We start from the raw sequence: 17963 nt of genomic DNA, 5'->3' as shown, positions 1-17963 counted from the left end.
GCGACTGAATGTGCAGATATAGAACAGAATGACTGCCAGATGACTGCGTCACACTGATACTTTGCTGGAACACTGCAAAACAAACATTTACCTTGACTTTCCTTGTGTCTTGGGTAGGGATTTGGAAATCTGGGACTGGGGGATTTATACAAACGCCACAAGAATTTTAAGTGAATCCTAAGTGAAGTTTATGGAAATCAGTAACATAAGGCCAAACAGGCTGAAAACCCCGCAGAGGGTTTCCAGTTAAGCCCACGGATTTGTGAGAGGAGCCCCTACAGCAGTGGTATTCAACTTATGGCCCGTGGGCAAAATCTGGCCCTGGTTAGGGTACTAGGTGGCCCCCAAAAATCAAAATAAAGTGATTCACACTGGTAATTGTTTTTGTACTTTTGTATAAGGTGCCAGAGTGCATAAAACGGCTTCAAAACAGAGCTTGTTTATCAAAAAAGTGCCAGTAGAGGATCCCCCACCCCTCGACAGAATCAGGACAGAATCTAGGACCAAAATCCTAGAAATGTCTTAAAATCACAGAAGGGCTGTAAAATTCTTATACATGCTTTAAAAAAAATAAATAATTCATATTGTTTATTATTACTTCATTTTAATTTTTACATTTCTATTTTTATATATTTGTGCTTGTACTTATTCCTACTTGTTATAATTCTCGATGCTTGACTTTAGAGCAACTGTAATAAACCATATTTCCCCACTGAGTATCAATAAAGTATTTCTGATTCAGATTCAGATTCTGAAATGTCCTTGAGAGGTCCTAAAATCCTAGAAAAGTCCTAAAATCCTAGAAACATGTATTGGGCTGCTGTGACTGGCCCCTGGCCTCCTGTCATTTTGCAAAAGTGGCCCCCAAGCAAAGCAGGTTGAGTGTCCCTGCTCTACAGTAAGTCATTGTCAGAGAGAAAGAGAAGGACTGTCTGGACTGGGGCCAGCGCCCACAAACCCCGACCTCCTGTCCAATCAGCTGCAACCTTTCACCTGCAAGGTGTTGATTTATTACCCAGCATGTGGCAGGCGGGTGGAGCTCAGCTCTCTATTAGTTCTCATACCTGGTGATGAGACTTAACAAGGTCGGACAGAACAAGGTGTGACATCTGAGGGATTCAATGTAGAGCTGATAATGAAGACAGGGAAGGAAAAAAAAGGATGAAAAAAGAGAGACAGGGAGCATGAGAACTCACCTCCCATCTCTGTCCCAGTCATATACGTCCACCTTGACTGTCCTGGAGAGAGGTGAGACAGACAGAGAGGAAGAAGTGGGTGAGAAACAGAGAAATATCAGAGAGACAGAGGAGAGAGATCAATAGAGATTTGGACAGTAAGTCAGGAAGAACACTTTTCTTGACTTTCATATCAAAGGATATTACAAGTTTTAAAACCAACACAGACCAGTAAAAAACAGGATGATGATTATCAACTTTGAACTTCATAAGGATTGATTTTTGAAGGAATATACCAGTACTTTTGATACTGATCCTTATGTGACATTAACATTCAGTACATTTTCATGATGTTAGAAAAGGTTGATATTAGTGTTAGTCCAACTAAAACTGGACTTTTTAAAACACATGCAAACATGTTAGTCCCACTGAAATCATCAAATTTCTTGAAGTTGGACTAACACACCTCGATAAGGAGGCAGGAGGGTGATTTCCTCTTTCATGTATAAGTCTCAGTCCGACCTGCACATGCTCCATAGTCCCCAAGCCAGGATTTGACCCGCAAGTCAAACAGCATAAATTTGGAGAAGAAAGGCAGGGAAAACAAAAAAGAAAAGGAAGGGAATAAAACAAAACAAGTACAGCGTACAGCAATGAAATATTATCCATATTGTCACTGTTTGATGCAACCTGTTTGCCACTTGCTAACTTCTTTGGTATGTGAAGTATTAGATCAACCTGAAGAAGGTCCAATAGCAACTAGCTGAAGGGGGCACATCTACTACCTACTGTGGTAGATTTGGACATAATTCTGTCAAAAAATGGATTCACCCCCAGTGCTTTTATACTTGGACAGGGACAGTAATCCAATGAAATGGCCTAATTGAGAGATAACTGTAGCTCCACTTACTGTATATATATATGTATATATATATGTGTGTGTGTGTGTGTGTGTTTGTGTGTGGGTGTGTCCTTTATTTAAAAGACTCACTGAGATTGAAAATCTATTTTTAACAGCTACCTGACCAAGAAGGCAGCATAAAACATTGTTAAAACAATAAATACAAGCAGAAAAATACCATTTTTGCACATTACAAAGAGTGAGCACAACCTCCAGGTAAAAAGCAACATAATACAGTAAAATCAGTGCAGACAGTTTCACCTCCCTCCATTCTTCCATGATGATTGGAAAGCATAGCTTTTTTTGCCATACCATAATATACTTAACAAAGCCATCGAGGTAAATATGGAGGCCACTGAAGTCAAAGCTTATGGTTAATTTGCAGTGTGTAGTGAAGGCCAGGAGAGGAAGAGAGCTGAATTTTTAATTCTAGCTTTTGGTGTAGCACTGGCTGCTGCTTTAGTATGGAAGTGCGTATGTGTGTGTGTGTTTGGATAGGCCAAGCGAGGAGTGACAGGACAGTTATGTCAATGGCTTCAGTAAAACAGATGTCATATAAAATTTCAGGATGTTAAGAGCTACTTTTAAGTGATTCTGTCAACATCCCTCCATCAGATTTTGACCGCAAGACACTGAGTTTGAGTTGAGTATATATATGTGTGTGTGTGTAAGTGTGTGTCTGTGTGTGTGTGTGTGTGTATGTGTGTACCATCTGAAATCTTAATTTGAGATCATGTGACTTCTCTCTGGCTGCTCCTCCATGCTACAAGTTCCTAGTTGACAAACATAATTTGGGTGCATGATTAAAAAACATGAATTTGGTTAAGCTTTATGGCATGTGTAACAGTCAGATATGTGTGAGATAGCTGCTGCACTGTCTCCATGTTGGTCTCAATAACACCAGCACTGGCCTGAGATTGAGAGCACGGCCGACTGCTGGCATTATTCTGACTGCCACAGAGTCCATGCTCATCGTCTCATATCCAGCACACTCTGGCATCACATGATTTAACTTGGCTTCACTCTGCTTCTGCCAAAAACAGCATCCTCAGAGGTCAGTATTTCCGTTACCAGTTATGATGAAGGAAGATCCACAGTTGTCTGGGTGATGAGCCCAAATGACAAATCTAATAAACAACTGACTAATTTAGCCAGCTGTAAAAACTCTCCCTCTCTCCCTAAAGCAACAATCTATCAAGACAAATCATTTAAGACTTTAAAGATAATCATTCAAAACTTTTTTTCAAAACAAAAAAAAAAATGAGAAAGGTGGAGACATGTTCTAACCTTCTGTTTTATCTTTTCATATCAACTGTCAACTGTAACAGTGTGCTTTCATTAGCAGTAGTTTTTTTTATTTTTAATTTGACATCTTTTTTTGTCTTTTTTATTTTGAAACCATTTTGGAAATAAATGCCAAACATAAAGAAATGATTCAAATAAATGAAGGTATTAAACAAACAAAAAACTAAACAAACAAACAAAACAAAAACAAACAAGTGGATGGCACCAACTGTCCCAAATTAGAAGTGGAGGGGGAAGTCCAGGAAAACGTAATAAATAAAGCGGCACTTCCAACTAAAGAGATTTGGATCAATACAGGAAATCCAGGTATAGTTCAATTTATGCCTGGGCTATTATTTGCTTAAACCACTGAATTCAATAGGCTTATATTTGGGACTGGCATATATAAAGGATGTGCTTTTTATTAACTTTCACTCAAAACTGTTGCCCAGCAAAGATGGGAAATACCATCACTGTGTATTTAAACCTTCTTTTTGCGTCTCTTGTTTACTCTGCCAGTATTATAGTCTTCTTTGGTGCTCATGGTTTTATTGTCAAAATTTTAAACCTTTATATTTGTATGTGTGATCTAAGCAGCTAGGTAATCAGCAGGGAGCCAAAGAACTTCTTTAAAATGAGCTGCATGGTAACCAGACCGAACCTCTAACAGACACAGACACTTGTTTGTGATAATGTGTTGCCAGTAAAAGGGACTGGGCGTTTTATTGGGACTGGGCTTTTATTTGAAGTTTTACGGTATGTTTGGGAGAACTTTTGGCAGTGCAAAGAGACAACACAGAGACAAAGTGAAGTCTACCAGGGCTGTAACACCAGAAACGTGTGGGCTGGACTAACAACCATCACAGACTACAGAATAAAACAAGTACTGCTGAGGTCATGTCTGCACCTCTCCCACAATTTGAGATGAACTTCTCGGCTTAGGAGCTACAAAGGACTCGTGCCCATAATACCTAGAGCATAGGTGTGCATATCTATCAGCAAGATTAATTCACACAAGGCACTTGGACCTGATGGCATCCCCTGACCAGCTGTAGAGGTGTTTGCAGACCAGTTGGCATGTCATCACAGACATTTTAGTAGTGTTTGTGCTGACATGCAGACTTGACCAATAAATAATGATTGCTTTATGGACTTTAAGTTTATGAACTAAAAATAGAATTAAATAAGATGTATTGACGAATGACAGATGAAAACACACAGGTACAATAAAAGAAAATAGTAATAATATCAAATAATAGATAAACCGTAAAAGTAAGGTAAAAGTAAAAACAGACTGAAATTAAAACCAATAAATAAAATAAAATAAAATAAAATAAAATAAAATAAAATAAAATAAAATAAAATAAAATAAAATAAAATAGTCAAACCAGACTACTATAATCTGTAGCTAAAATGGAATTTCTTCAACTTGACTTTTAGAGATGATACTGTTGGCTCACTCCTAATGTAATCTGGTTATATGTTCCAGCAGCTTGGCGCATAACAGCTAAATCCCTTTCACCTGTATTCATTGAGACCGGGGGAATAAACAGGCGACCTGTTCCACATGAACTTAGGGGTCAAGCTGTCTCATAACTCACAAGCATATCAGAGAGATATTGGGGGGCCTGACTGTGTAAAGTCTTAATAAAATGCAAGAGTGGCTTTCAACCTTATAAGCATCTATGCAAATTTCTGATGTAAATTTACAATTTTAATACTCCATTTTAGTCTTAACCTTTTTGGACATCATGCTTATTTGCTTTTTGAAATGTCACATTTATAGCCATCATTATCTGAGACCTTGGTGCTGCGTCCTCACCTGTCGTAGTCTCCGTTACAGAGCGCTCGAACAGGGATGGTGAACGGCTGCCAGACAGGGTTCAGGTTGTTCTTGATCACCTCGGTCTTGTGGCAGATGGTGAACCTGGAGACACAAAAGAGACACCACATTTGAACTTTATGCTCAGCATGATTGGAGCAAGGATGGACAGGAAGTCTGTCCCTTACAGTGGTTTCACCTCCTGTAATGTATCTTAATTAGATGTTTTGTTTGTATGTCTAATAGTGTTTGTTCCTGGCTTAGTTTTCAAAGGCAGCTCATTCAGACACGCACAGCTTCTTATAATCCATTGGACTGAATCAGCTCTGCAGCATGAGACGGCAGAGAGAGAACAGGTTCACAGAGGGTTTGATCCTTAACTGCATGTCTGAAATATTGAAGGATACAGTAAGTACAGATTAGAACTTCCTGTCTCAGTGTCAAGAAAATCTATTAGCCCTTCATCCGTCTGACGGACATGAAGCTTTCAAACTCCTCATGGGACCAGATCCAACAGAGAAATCTGCTGGCACCTTTTCGCTCTCTGTCAGTAAAACAAGGGAAGAGTGGGCACACTCAGCTGAAGGCCAAGCAGATGGACTGTACTGTAATGGTTTTACAGTCATGTAACAAAACACACACACCTGACAAAAACACACACTTACGTGCCATCCTCATTGCTCCGGTAGAAGACAAGGAACGGGTCGGACTTGCCGAAGAAATCCTTTTTATCCAGCTTGTTGGCACAGAGCTGCATGGTGGCGATATCCTGGAAAAAAAACAACAACAGATTTATTTATGACATGGCTTTGTTTGTGCTCAGGCTCACAACTGGGCTTTGAATTAAACACCATTTACTCATTAGTTCAGTTGGAATTGAGCCTTAACACTTGAGAGACCTGAAACTTTCCCCTAACTTAAACTTGAAGTTGAAACTCTGTTTAAAACGTCCCCTAACTTAATGAAGGTGGAAACTTCTTTAGCTACGTTGCCATGCACAGTGAAGTTGAGCTTCAGTTATAGCTATAGTTTAGACTGTTTAATTGGACTACTGTCCTTGTCCCAGTATACAAGCAGCAAGGGAGAATTCATTTATTAACAGAAGCATGTCCAGGATGATGAAATGAAAATCTAGATTTTCTCTTGAACTTCTTCTGTCCCTCTCTTTGGGCTTCCATAGTTCATAGTGGCCTGCGCCTTGATGACAATGAGGAGCACATTCCCCAGAAAGGCTAAGTCTCGTCAATCGTTTGGAACTGGTTCTGTTTAGTAGCATCAGATCTTGAACAAACCGCAGTCTGCTGCAAAGTTTGTTTAAAGGCTGTTGCAACTAAAGGCAGCAGCACAACTGATTTATTTCAACAACTCATACACTCAGCATGCAGCTGAGTGGGAGAAATGTGTCTCACTACGAGATGCAGAAGACTGTGTCGGCCCACAAGCAGCCGGTAAAAAGCAGGTGACATTAGTGGAATCATTTTGTGTCACACACAGGAAAGTGTCCCACTGCAAAGCTGTTACTGATGCAGTCGCGCTGCATATAGATAAAGATACGGTGGCCATACGTACAGTGAAAAAGCCTGCAGGTTTATCCACATGATGAGAACTATCCAACCCAGCTATGTGCTACCAAGTCGCCCTGCCTCATCTGTACAACTGCACATGTGAAAAGATCACAGAGAGCTGAGGGGACGTTGTTTGACTCCATTACAACAGATTTAATTGCAAAATTGTACAATATTCAAAAACTGTGCAATATACAGTACTGACTGGAAGCTCTCTACATTTTTCAGTTTGCCTTTGTTCATTTTCATTGCTAAAATCAAAGAAAAAATTGTAGCTTGTTTTTAAGAAGGAAAAAATTGCTTAAACTCATACATATAAATAATAAAATGATTAGTAAAATAATAAATAAAATGAATGGGATACATAGACGGTGATTCAACAATGGAAAGTCAAACAGTCCTATTGAACACAAGTGAGAAGAAACTAGGGTATAGTTTGGATAAAACTAAAACCAGAGGACAAACAATGCAAGATGCAGGACTCAAACTGTTTATATAAAGTAATAAAAAAAAAATAGACCAAAAACAACAAAAAGGGAAACACAAATAAAATGAATTGAAATATAAAAAAAGTTACAAAGGTAAAATAAATAAAACTAAATAAAAGAAATACAAAGATGACATCACATGAAAGCAAAAATAGTGTTTTAACATTGTTGAGCACTAGAGCTACTGGTCTACACACTGTCTCGCCATCCTTCATTTTTTTTTTTTTTTTTTATGTGTTATTGCGTGACTTTGGTATTTAAAGAGTAAGTTCAGATTCACTAAAGTCACACAATAGAAAACATAAAATTTCATTGATATACAGTTTAGTTTTTAAGTTTCTTCCAAGGGAAGTTTAGCCCATGTACACCACAGGCAGTTTGTCCACTAATGTGAGACATCTGCATTAATGTAATAACCCAGTATGTCAAATCTAATATCTGATACACCAGTTTGTTATCAAAACCTTAAATCCAGCTAATTTATGAAAATAAATCTAACCAGGGGTGTTTTTATAGACACAGGCTTCATGACCCATAACTAATAAATGTGAATGTAAACTTTGTTCTGAGGCCCTCAAGGACTCTACAATATACCACCATCACTGCTATGCAGTCTGCTGTGTGACTTTAACCCCCCCCCCCCCCCACACACACACATTCATATGCATGATATGGAATGAGGAAGGTTAAATTTAATTTTGTGCATATGTTACAGCAAACTGCTTCCTCAGTATTCACATCATTAGCAGCATGCATGTAATTGCATATGTTTGCATGTAATAGCACATACTGTAATAGCGTGTGTGTGCGCGCATGTTTGCATGTGCTTCTCCCTTTGATTGGAGTGTCTAATTATTTATCCACCGTGGCAAGAAAAGTTAACTATAAGACTGCATAAATAATTCATGAGCGCCTCTCATCATTACTTTGAAGGAAAAGTAGAAATTCACTTTCCCTCCACTTGATGCAGATGACAAAATTATTCAGTGGTCATTTAAATTCACTCGGTTCGGCAAAGTTTAAAAAAAAATGGAAACAAAGAACGTGACTATCATGAATTGAGATGGCGATGCTTAATTTTTGGCCCCTGACTTGGACTTTTTATATCACAGTGTGTGTGTGTATATTTGTGTGTGTGTGTGTGTGTGTGTGTGTGTATGTGTGTGTGTTGGCCTAAGATACTAACCCATGATCTGATACTAACCCGACAGTTGCTGAGCTCCTCAGCTGTAAAGATGATTGTTCCACACTTCTTCCCAGGAATCCCACTGAGAGACAGAGACAGAGTGTCAAAGGTAAGTTCAAAGGTAATGGACATTTTTTACCTCCAAAACAACTACGTTTATTAACCCTTTGAAAACTAGACAAAATGGCTTAAGTTCTTTGAGAAATACACAAAGAAGGCTATGAGCCAACAATTAGCAAGACATTTGTAAAACCTTTTTAAAAAAACTTGTCAAAAAATGCCTGAAATTAGTAAAAAAAAAAAAAAAGTAAAGTAACAGAAGAAAAATAAAAAAGAAAATGACCTAAAAAAGTGCTAAGATAAAATAAAAAATAATAAATGTAAATAAAGATACTAACATTTCTTTTCGGTAATCTAATTTTAAAAATATAATTATATATATTGTTTCTTGACATTTTTCCAAGTTCTCCAAATTTTTAAACAAAAATTTCTTTCTTTTTTATTATTTTTTTGTTTTAGGTAATTTACTCATCACTTTTAAACTGTTTTTTTCTGCAATTTGCATAATTTATTAATTTCCAAATTAGAAACTGCTTATTTCTCAAATGCAAAGAACAGACTATTGTGAGCAGCAAAATTTTCCTCTGGGCAAGCGTATTTGTTCTCCTACCTACCTGAACCCATTTTACATCAGATTATTATTATTCTTTTTTCAAGCAAGTGTTTTCGAAAAGACTGACAAATTATATTGTCCTTCTCAAAGTGGCACCAGATCAAAGGAAGGCTTGTTGGTTCCATCAGATGCACATGGGATGGACAACCAAAAAACATAGCAGAAACACATGCAGTGTTTACAGGGGTAAACTGGGCTTTGAATAGCTTATCAGGGTGTCCCATTTCATACTTCTAATTTTACTTAAAATCATGTTTGTAGTTACATTTTTATCGACCTTGCGAAAAAATCAATAAGCAAACAATGCAGTGAAGCACATCAGCAATTTTAGTAGCAACACAGAGCTGTCACTGTGGACTGTGGTGAGGACAGAGAACCTGTGGACACATGTCAGTAGGATCTACAGAAATGTCCACAGTGCAGCAGATAGTGGAGTGAAAGAGTGAATGACTGAGGAAAAGGGACCTCCAAAATGGAATGCTTTGGAAGCAATAGAGGTTTAAAGTTTGCATCATAAATGTTTCATGCAGCTGACATGAGCCTACATGGTTTCTGACTTCCTCTGTTCAGGCGGGACCTGATTTACTTTACAGATTTGTGCAAAACTTTAGCAATATTATCAAAATGTCGAACACAATTGCAAGATAACTGCGTGAGTGATATTCTGGGACTTCTCCTCTGGTGATAACATTCTAAGAAGCATGGTGATGGATGTTCAAAACATTAGCAGCTTTATTTCTATTGCAGCCATCGCGGTCATTGTTTCTAATCCAAGGTCACATAGGCGAGTTATGGAGCGATAATGGAAAGGCAAGCCTCTTATACATGAGAGCGGCCATGTATGAGGGATTTCTGGGAGGTGATGGTCCACGATTTCACAGAGGAATTGTGGATTAAAAACTTTCGGATGATTTGCTCAACTTTTGAAGAGCAATGTGATGCAATAACACCTCTTGTAGCCCAGCTGCAAATTGCCAAAGCATCATGTCACCTAGAAAAGCCAAAAGTGTTTCCATCGCTGTTTTGTGAAATATGGATTTTTCGGTCACCTGAAATACCACTTCATGCAAGAGCAAAAACTTTTTTGCAATATATTTGAGTTTTTTCGGAATTGATGTGTTTTCGTTAGACGTATGTTATATTTGCAATTTAAATGTGTGCAATTTGAGGGATAATGAAAACCTGCCTATTATCTCTGCATCTGCTGATCTGACTGCAGCCAGTCAAATTACATCCTGGTGATTTATCACAGCAGTTGAGACAGACACACTGACCCCAGATCAGATCCTCACCACTCACTATTATCACATATAGGAAGAAAAAGAGGACGATGTGCTCTGGAGAAACGTCACCAATCTTGTGTCTGATCACAGCTCAGTTCCTGCCCTGGAATTTCTCTTAGGGGCGATGCGACTTTTCATTCAGTGATGAATTGTGGAGCAATCTCTGTAATTGTATTGAAATTGGATCTGGATTAAAAAGCGAGGTCTGAAGTCATTTCTCAGAGGGAGAAATCTGCGATACAGCAGAGGCTCAGAGCTGTTTTCTGCTCCATCTTTAAGCTGCTGGAGGACACTTTGTTGCTGCTGTTGCTTCTTATGTGTTTAATAAACCTGCTCCAAACTAACAGAAAAGCTTTCATTAATTTTCTGCATAACTGAATACAAAGCAAATTTTAGCAGCCGATTTATCATACACAAAGTCATAATAATGATGCATGACATGTTTGTTTTAGATTGTGCCAAATGAGGTAAAAAGGCTTCTTTTGGTGAAATGACAACTTGAGAAAAAAAATAGAGCTGCTTGATGTGACCTCATGAAGATACAGTGAAAAGCAGGGAAAGACAGAAACTGATGAAGATAATGGACAGATGACAGACAGAATGGGAGTTAAATTGGGCATTAAACATATTTTTGGCCCACTGAACAAGAACCTGTCTGCTATTATCTCCCAGTTTTTTTTTCCTGTCATTATTTTTGGACTTTAGTTAGATCTGAAACACACATAAATACTGTGGCAACCCAGGGGATTTAGAGGCAAGATGAGTCTTTAATTAACTTCAGGGAAAGGGGTAGAGATTAAAGTTCAACAGAAGATTCCTCCCGGAGTGGTGAGCCTGCGTATCCTGGTAAAAGTGGTTCGGGTTTCTGTGCTCCTCAGTCTCCAGGCATCCGGTCTGGTGTTCACAGATTCCTTCCCTGTTGTAGACTGCCTCTCCCTCTGCAGCCTGCAGCCTTGTCTCTGCATTGTTCCCCTATTTACCTGATGGGCTGCAGGTGTGTCCACTGCCATGTGCCCAGTGGCTGCAGCATCTGCACTGGGTAATAGATTGCAGCTATCACCTCCCCCAACCGGAGCCACTGGATCCACCCCCTGTGCTGCAATGGCTTGTGTGACTCCTCTGGTTTGCCACAATACATACACACGTACAAACACAAAGTCACTGCATATTACTGCCCTAGACTGTATAAATAATGGAGGTAGCTACTGTAAAGTCACATGGTGGTTTGTGGACTGCATTTTTTGAAACCTCCAGTTTGGCATTGTGGCCATCATCATCTTAGTTTTTTGGAGCCAGAAGTGTATTTGGAGGAAAGGTATCACTGGAAATCACAGAAATAATGTTTGGATGCGCCCTGATTTCCCTCGCTGCAACAGCTGAAACAACCTGAAAGCTAAAGTGGGGGGAATTTTAACCCCCTGCAGGTAACATATTTAAGGATGCATGTTTTTATATTTTTCATATGTTCCCAACACGTTCTCATCCCAAGTTGTCACATATTGCTGCTTTGTCAGTGGACTTCCCGTCTACATATTACGTTCTAGGTACCCTTCTGTGTCTGCTGTTGATGCCCCAGGATGCCACTACCAATATCAACAAAAGCACATGGTGGGATTATAGTACAAAAGCAACTGGTTATATTTAGGCAACAAAAGAACATGGCAACCAACGTCGGACATCAACAGAAGCACATTCTCAGGATTAGGAAACAAGGGTACAGATGGTTAGTTTAGGCAAAAGAGGCACATGGTGGGATGAATAAAAATAACAAGAAGCAAACATCAGACTCCCAGACCCCCTCCCACCCACCATTTAGCGACCCTTTATATAACATTGTTAAACGCAGCATTTCAACCTGATGCTGTCCAGCGGTGTATCGTGGCAGGTTTCATCCAGCGGTGTTCTCAACTGACACCACTGCCACCACCACCTGCAGATGTTGTCTGGCGGTGTATCTTTTTTTTGTGATTACATTTTTTCTTTTATTGACATTTCTTATATGGCATATAAACAGGTCTTTCTTATAATGAGCGATAATAATACATACAATCAATATCATGATATGCCGTCCAGTGGCCATGTGCCCAGTCCAGCCGTGTATCATACAGCCGCAAGAGATGGCTTTTAGTGTCAAGATGTTACGCCAAAAGTACTGCGGCAACTAACGACTTTGGAATGAGGACAGGCCATCTAGGCAACGTGTTTTTATACTTTTTATCATTTCTCCTGCAGACTCCTCTATAAAGTCTACTTCTTTAGGTCAATTACTCCAAACTTTTCTATGTGAAGATTTTAACAATTTGTTAATACACTATTCATTTCTTTTGTAAATTGTTCTGGTCTTTGATCCACATAGATCCAAAAACTTTCCTGTAGGACCACACCTGTCAAGTGTTTGGTCCATTTCTCTCTTCACACTGACAAAAAAAAACCCTGCCTAATTAAAAGTTTTCAAGTCAAGTGAAACTCAGAAAAAAAGTTGGAAAACCTTTATCATTCACTTGATAATTCCTTGTGGCTGCGAGTGACACTCCACCCCACAATATGACACAGAGATGTGTTCTATCCACTTGAAGCTGCTCCGCTGCGAGCAGGCGGGCCGACGCTGCGCTGTGATTAAAATGCCGGCAGAGATTCAAGGATGCTGCCATAAACATCTGTGACACACATGCAGGCACAAACAGAAGGGTAATACTGTTGCACACACACAATATATTCTCCTTGAGAGGCTGTTTCCTGTAACCTTGAACTGTGGTCTCGCCTCAGTCAGTCTATTATCAATTCCTCAGCCTCTGCTGTGGACACAATCACATAGCCCTGGCTGCATGAGGACAAATTAAACTCCTCACCTTAAAATGGCTTCACTTGAAACAATTAATTCCTACACCTTTAACTTTCTCTCAGTTTGTTTTTCTTTTTAATCAATCTCTGCTGACCCTCCTCTATAGAAGAACGCTAAAAGTGATGTATGAGCGTCTGCAGGCTGCAATTTCTCCCATAATGACTTTTGCATGGTCACGTGGAGCGGTGGGGATACCTGCAGCATGGCAAACCCACACACACATGCACACATACACACACAACACCACTTGTCACAGAGGGTCCTATTTCAATTCTTGCTGCAACACCACTACTAAATGCTCAGTGGTAGTGAAGCTGCAGCCACCTGACTGGAGTAGAAGCACAGCAGGATGGAAGAAATCGATATGGCAAAGATGAAGAAAATATCATAAAGATGGAAGTCACCAAAGAAATTGTGTGTGGATGTATCAAGTCCTTCAGCAGGAGTTTTCCCACACATTTCTTGTCCTCCTCCCACATCTTTTACTGCCTGATGTGGGTCCCCACTCCCACACACGTTATACAAGCAAACACACACACACAAACACACACACACGCAACCACACACACACACACGCACACATGATTACACAACTCTAAACTGAAAGGGCAAAGACTGAACAAAAAAGCTCCAATTAAATATACTGCCATTCAGTATCAGACTTACATTAAATTTGGGGATGCAAGAGGCAAATCCAAACGAGATCTCAGACCAGTGATACCCAATTTATGACCTCCTTACTGGCCCCTGACAGGGTGCTGGGCGGCCACCCAAACATTTTCTTATTTACAAGAAAAATTCACGCTTGGAATTGTTTTTGTACTTTCAGTACACATAAGGTGCCAGAGTGCATAAATGGCTTCAAAATAGAGTTGTTTATCAAAAACAAAAGTGCCAGTGGAGGATCCCCCACACTCCCTGAGCTGAGCCTGTGATGTCCTAAACTCCTAAAAATGTCCTAAGTTCCTTAAATTTCTAGATATGTCCTAAAATCATAGAAACGTCCCCAAATTCTTGAAATATCCTAAAATTCTAGAAATACCCTGTAAATTCTAGAAGTGTTCTTAAATCTGAAAAATGTCCCAAAGTCCTAGAAATGTCCTAAAATCCTACAAACATGTATGGGGCTGCTGCAACTGGCACCTGGCCTCCTTCCATTTTTAAAAAATGGCCGCCAAGCAAAGCAAGCTGATTATCTCCGTCCTTGACTCAAGGCTATACTTTTGTAATATTTCATTTTTCAAAAATCATTAGCCAAGCAGGCTGGAGTGCAACATATACTAAGCACCGATTTACAGAGAGAATCTTATAGAAATCGAAAAAGGGAGTGTGAGTGAGCCTTTAAAATGAGTAGTATATGCAACAATGCATGGAACCATACAGGAAGATGTTGCTTCCTTTCATCCTGTTTTGGAAGGGGCACAATCAGAGGCTTCCTCCAGACAACCTCACTGGCTGTATGCCATCCTACTCTAGTGACCATCCTGATCACGTGAGCTCAACATTTTCTGTCTCTCCCTGTGTAAGTCTGGACTTTCTGCCACAGCAAACAATTTCAAGTGCACAAAATCAAGCCGGGCTAATCAGAGATCTGTTCTGTAGCTGAACAGGTAAGCAGGACTGCAATTATAGTGGATGACGTAGCAGGCAGTCCGCTGCTTTCAAAACAGAAATGGTGGCTCTCACAGAGTTTGTCGCGGTTTGTCTGACTGGATTTGGACTAAGCTTAATGTACTAACTGGCTCTGTTGATGATGAAGAAGATGTTCCCTGGTACAAATCCATTGTTGTTTCACCACTGATTGGCTATTGGAGGAGTGGATATGAGTTTCAAAGCTGGGGATAACAACCATGCATATTCACATCGGTGTTCGCGAATATACAATGGCAGTGTACTGCAAAAACTTCATGGGAATTGTTGTTGATGAGATACACGTCACATACAGAAGGTGAAGATAAATAAATTGTATTTTTTAGATCATTTTTAACTGAAAACGATATTTAGAGGAAAACATGCTAGAGCTAACATCAGGATTGGCTGAAGGAGTCTGTCTGTCAAAGTGAGCAACTCCTGCCCACTGAAATCATTTGGGTTGGCAGAAAGTTCAGACTGACAGAGAGAGAAACAGAATGTTGAGCTCATGTCATCAGGATGGTCTAACCAGGCTAATCGTACTCATCCAAAATAGTAAAACTAATTCATGAAAAGACTCAGCAAAGGTTAAAAACACATACATGCAGTGGGCTGCCCCTCTGGGTTTAGAAGTAAAAATGATCTTTCTTATGCCAAAAATAAATTACAGTATGATGTTTCCTTGACAACGGATTTATGTTACTAGCAAAACTATGGAAGAAATGCAGATAATTAAATATCCACTCAGATAATGGTATTGTTGCAATGTGGGTAAGGGGGAGGACTTTGTAGGAGACAAGGACTTGACCAGCAACCAATGAAAATGGATGAGGGTGGGGTTGATGTGCTGCATATATACCCATTTTACACCCACATGCAACCAGTTCCCTTCTGGTTCCCACATCAAAGCATTCTAACCATAAAGAAATTGGTTCAGAACCAGAAAAGTTGGTTCTCAGCTCTAACCAGAAAACAGAAGGATTTCCTTGACATCTGTAGGTATGTTAGAAAGAGAAGATGGAGAAGCTAACAACATAGAAGTCAAGTGAGGAACTGTCAGACAAAAAAGGCTGTGCAGTGGCACTTGTAATATCAGAACAAAAGACTGCAAGTTATCAATGTAATCCGCAATTTAGCGACTACTGTTTACTTCCATTGTGCATTGTGCAACACCTTCTGTTGATGACACTTTTTTTTAACCTTTATTTAACCAGGTAACGCTTACTGAGATATCAAATCTCTTTTTCAAAAGCAGCCTGGCCAAGAGGCAGAAGAATTTTATACAATACATAACATGAGAATTAAAATATTCATAAAATAAATAAAAGTGCTTTGTCTGATTTAAAAACATTGACAATGCCCAATGCTATCGAGTTCTTTGGTTCTACAAAGTTCAATGAAGCTGTCAAGTGGGATCAGTTCTGACAGTTTTAGTTTTGCTTGCAGGAGGTTCCATGCAGATGGTGCAGCATAATGAAATGCCTTTTTACCAAGCTCTGTGGGGACACGAGGGACAGTCAGAGTAAGGCAGTCATTGGATAGTAGTCTATAATGTCCTTGATTCCTAGTTTGGCCATGATGGCGGATGATCTGATCATTTGGGAGTATTTAAATGGTACAAGTATAGCGCATTGGGCTACACATTGGTTAACTGGGGCCGGGGTAGAAGTCTCTGATGTTGATAAATTTGACTTGACATAAGAGAGAGATACACTAGTAAGGCCTAGGTATTCAGAAAAAAAAGCGGTTGGTGGATGGAATTTGCTGTAGATTTAGAAGTCAAGGGCACTAAAGCAGAAGTCAAGGGAAGCTGTCGGGTGGGGGCATCAAGGGGGCACAGTAGCCAGTAGATAGTGGAGAACAGCATTCTAGGGTGATTTTGCTGGTTACAAGATGAAGGTTATGACATCATGGTGCAGGAAAGAACTACTTTTTAGGTCATCACATGGTCTGTAAGGGTCTTGAGGTGTGTGGTGATCTTTTACACAGCCTCTCCTGTTGATGACCACTGGTCTTTATGGTATGAAGTCCGGGACCAGGGGACAGAGCAGGAGAAGGAGATGGTTGTGATGGGGGGCAAGAGAGTCAAGGCTGAGGGGAAGGTGCTTCATTGAATTGAGCTACTAAATGGGTCAATGTAATGTCACTCAGAGCTGGTGCACTCACTGTCCTGATGTTCTTGAATGTGACTTACTTGTGAATTGCAAAACCGTGACTTAGTTCTAAGTTCTTAGTTCTGCTTTGGAGTCTACTTCATCAGAAATCTCTAACATTGTTGTGCTCACTTTACTCCACTACTGTAGAGGTGCTCACAGTGATATTGAGTTCTATAGAGCTGAAGTTCTAGAGATGACATTCAAGTTATATAACCTCTCTGCAGCAGTTAATACTTGATATACATGTGGTGAGTATACAACACTGATTAACCGGGGCTCTCACCAGTGAATGTGGAAAGCAAGGAATCGGCCTCCCAATGACGTGTGCAGTGCAGGGAATCCTTGTCAGAACCATAAATTAATGCATGGAAATGAGTATAAATGCAATTCTTTATAAGCACTGTGGAAAGCGTAGCGTCTGGATGGCCTCCACTGCTGTCTGCAATAGATGATGTACAGTGCCTTTGTTGTGGGGGTGTGTGGATGCTGTGTGATTAAAGCAGGATACATTCATGCATGAGTAAGAAGATGTGGAAAGTAAATATAGTCATATACTCGAATTACAGGTGAACTATGCAGATTTTAAACATCAGAGAAGTTCACTCATCAGTCCCCCTGTGCCAGAGAAAAGTGTAATGTTTTCTGTGGCTCGAGGAGCTTTATCAAACCCGAGAAAATAACCCAAGTAATACCATCGTGATGTCATTTGGAGATGTCCCTGCTTGGACTTGGACAGTGCATTTTTACTGAGGAGAAAGGGAAAACAGGCTTTACAAACTGTGGAATAGAGTTTGAAAGTTTTAAGTATTAACTGAGCAAACAGAAACTGACAAAAGGACATGCTCAATCTACAATACGGGAAAAGTAGGCTCCAGTAGTTTTGGAGCTTTATTCATACTAGGGACTGAAACCAGCATTTTCCTGTTGCCTCTGATGCACCAATTTGACTAAGTTGA

The 17963-nt window shown here is 39.7% G+C and overlaps 1 protein-coding gene across 1 annotated transcript in view; it reads right to left on the bottom strand.

Moving 5' to 3' along the window:
- Window positions 1–17963, bottom strand: part of LOC121949536 (copine-9-like) — a 229848-nt gene that overhangs the window by 51263 nt on the left and 160622 nt on the right. Inside the window, 4 exon segments of the mRNA XM_042495252.1 lie at window positions 1197–1238; window positions 5183–5287; window positions 5848–5951; window positions 8440–8503. Of these exon segments, the coding sequence (XP_042351186.1) occupies window positions 1197–1238; window positions 5183–5287; window positions 5848–5951; window positions 8440–8503 (315 nt within the window).

The sequence above is a fragment of the Plectropomus leopardus genome, chromosome 2, assembly GCF_008729295.1.
Source record: "Plectropomus leopardus isolate mb chromosome 2, YSFRI_Pleo_2.0, whole genome shotgun sequence".
NCBI classification, from domain to species: domain Eukaryota; kingdom Metazoa; phylum Chordata; class Actinopteri; order Perciformes; family Serranidae; genus Plectropomus; species Plectropomus leopardus.
The sequence above is the reverse complement of the archived record's forward strand: the minus strand, read 5'-3'. Positions and strand labels throughout refer to the sequence as shown.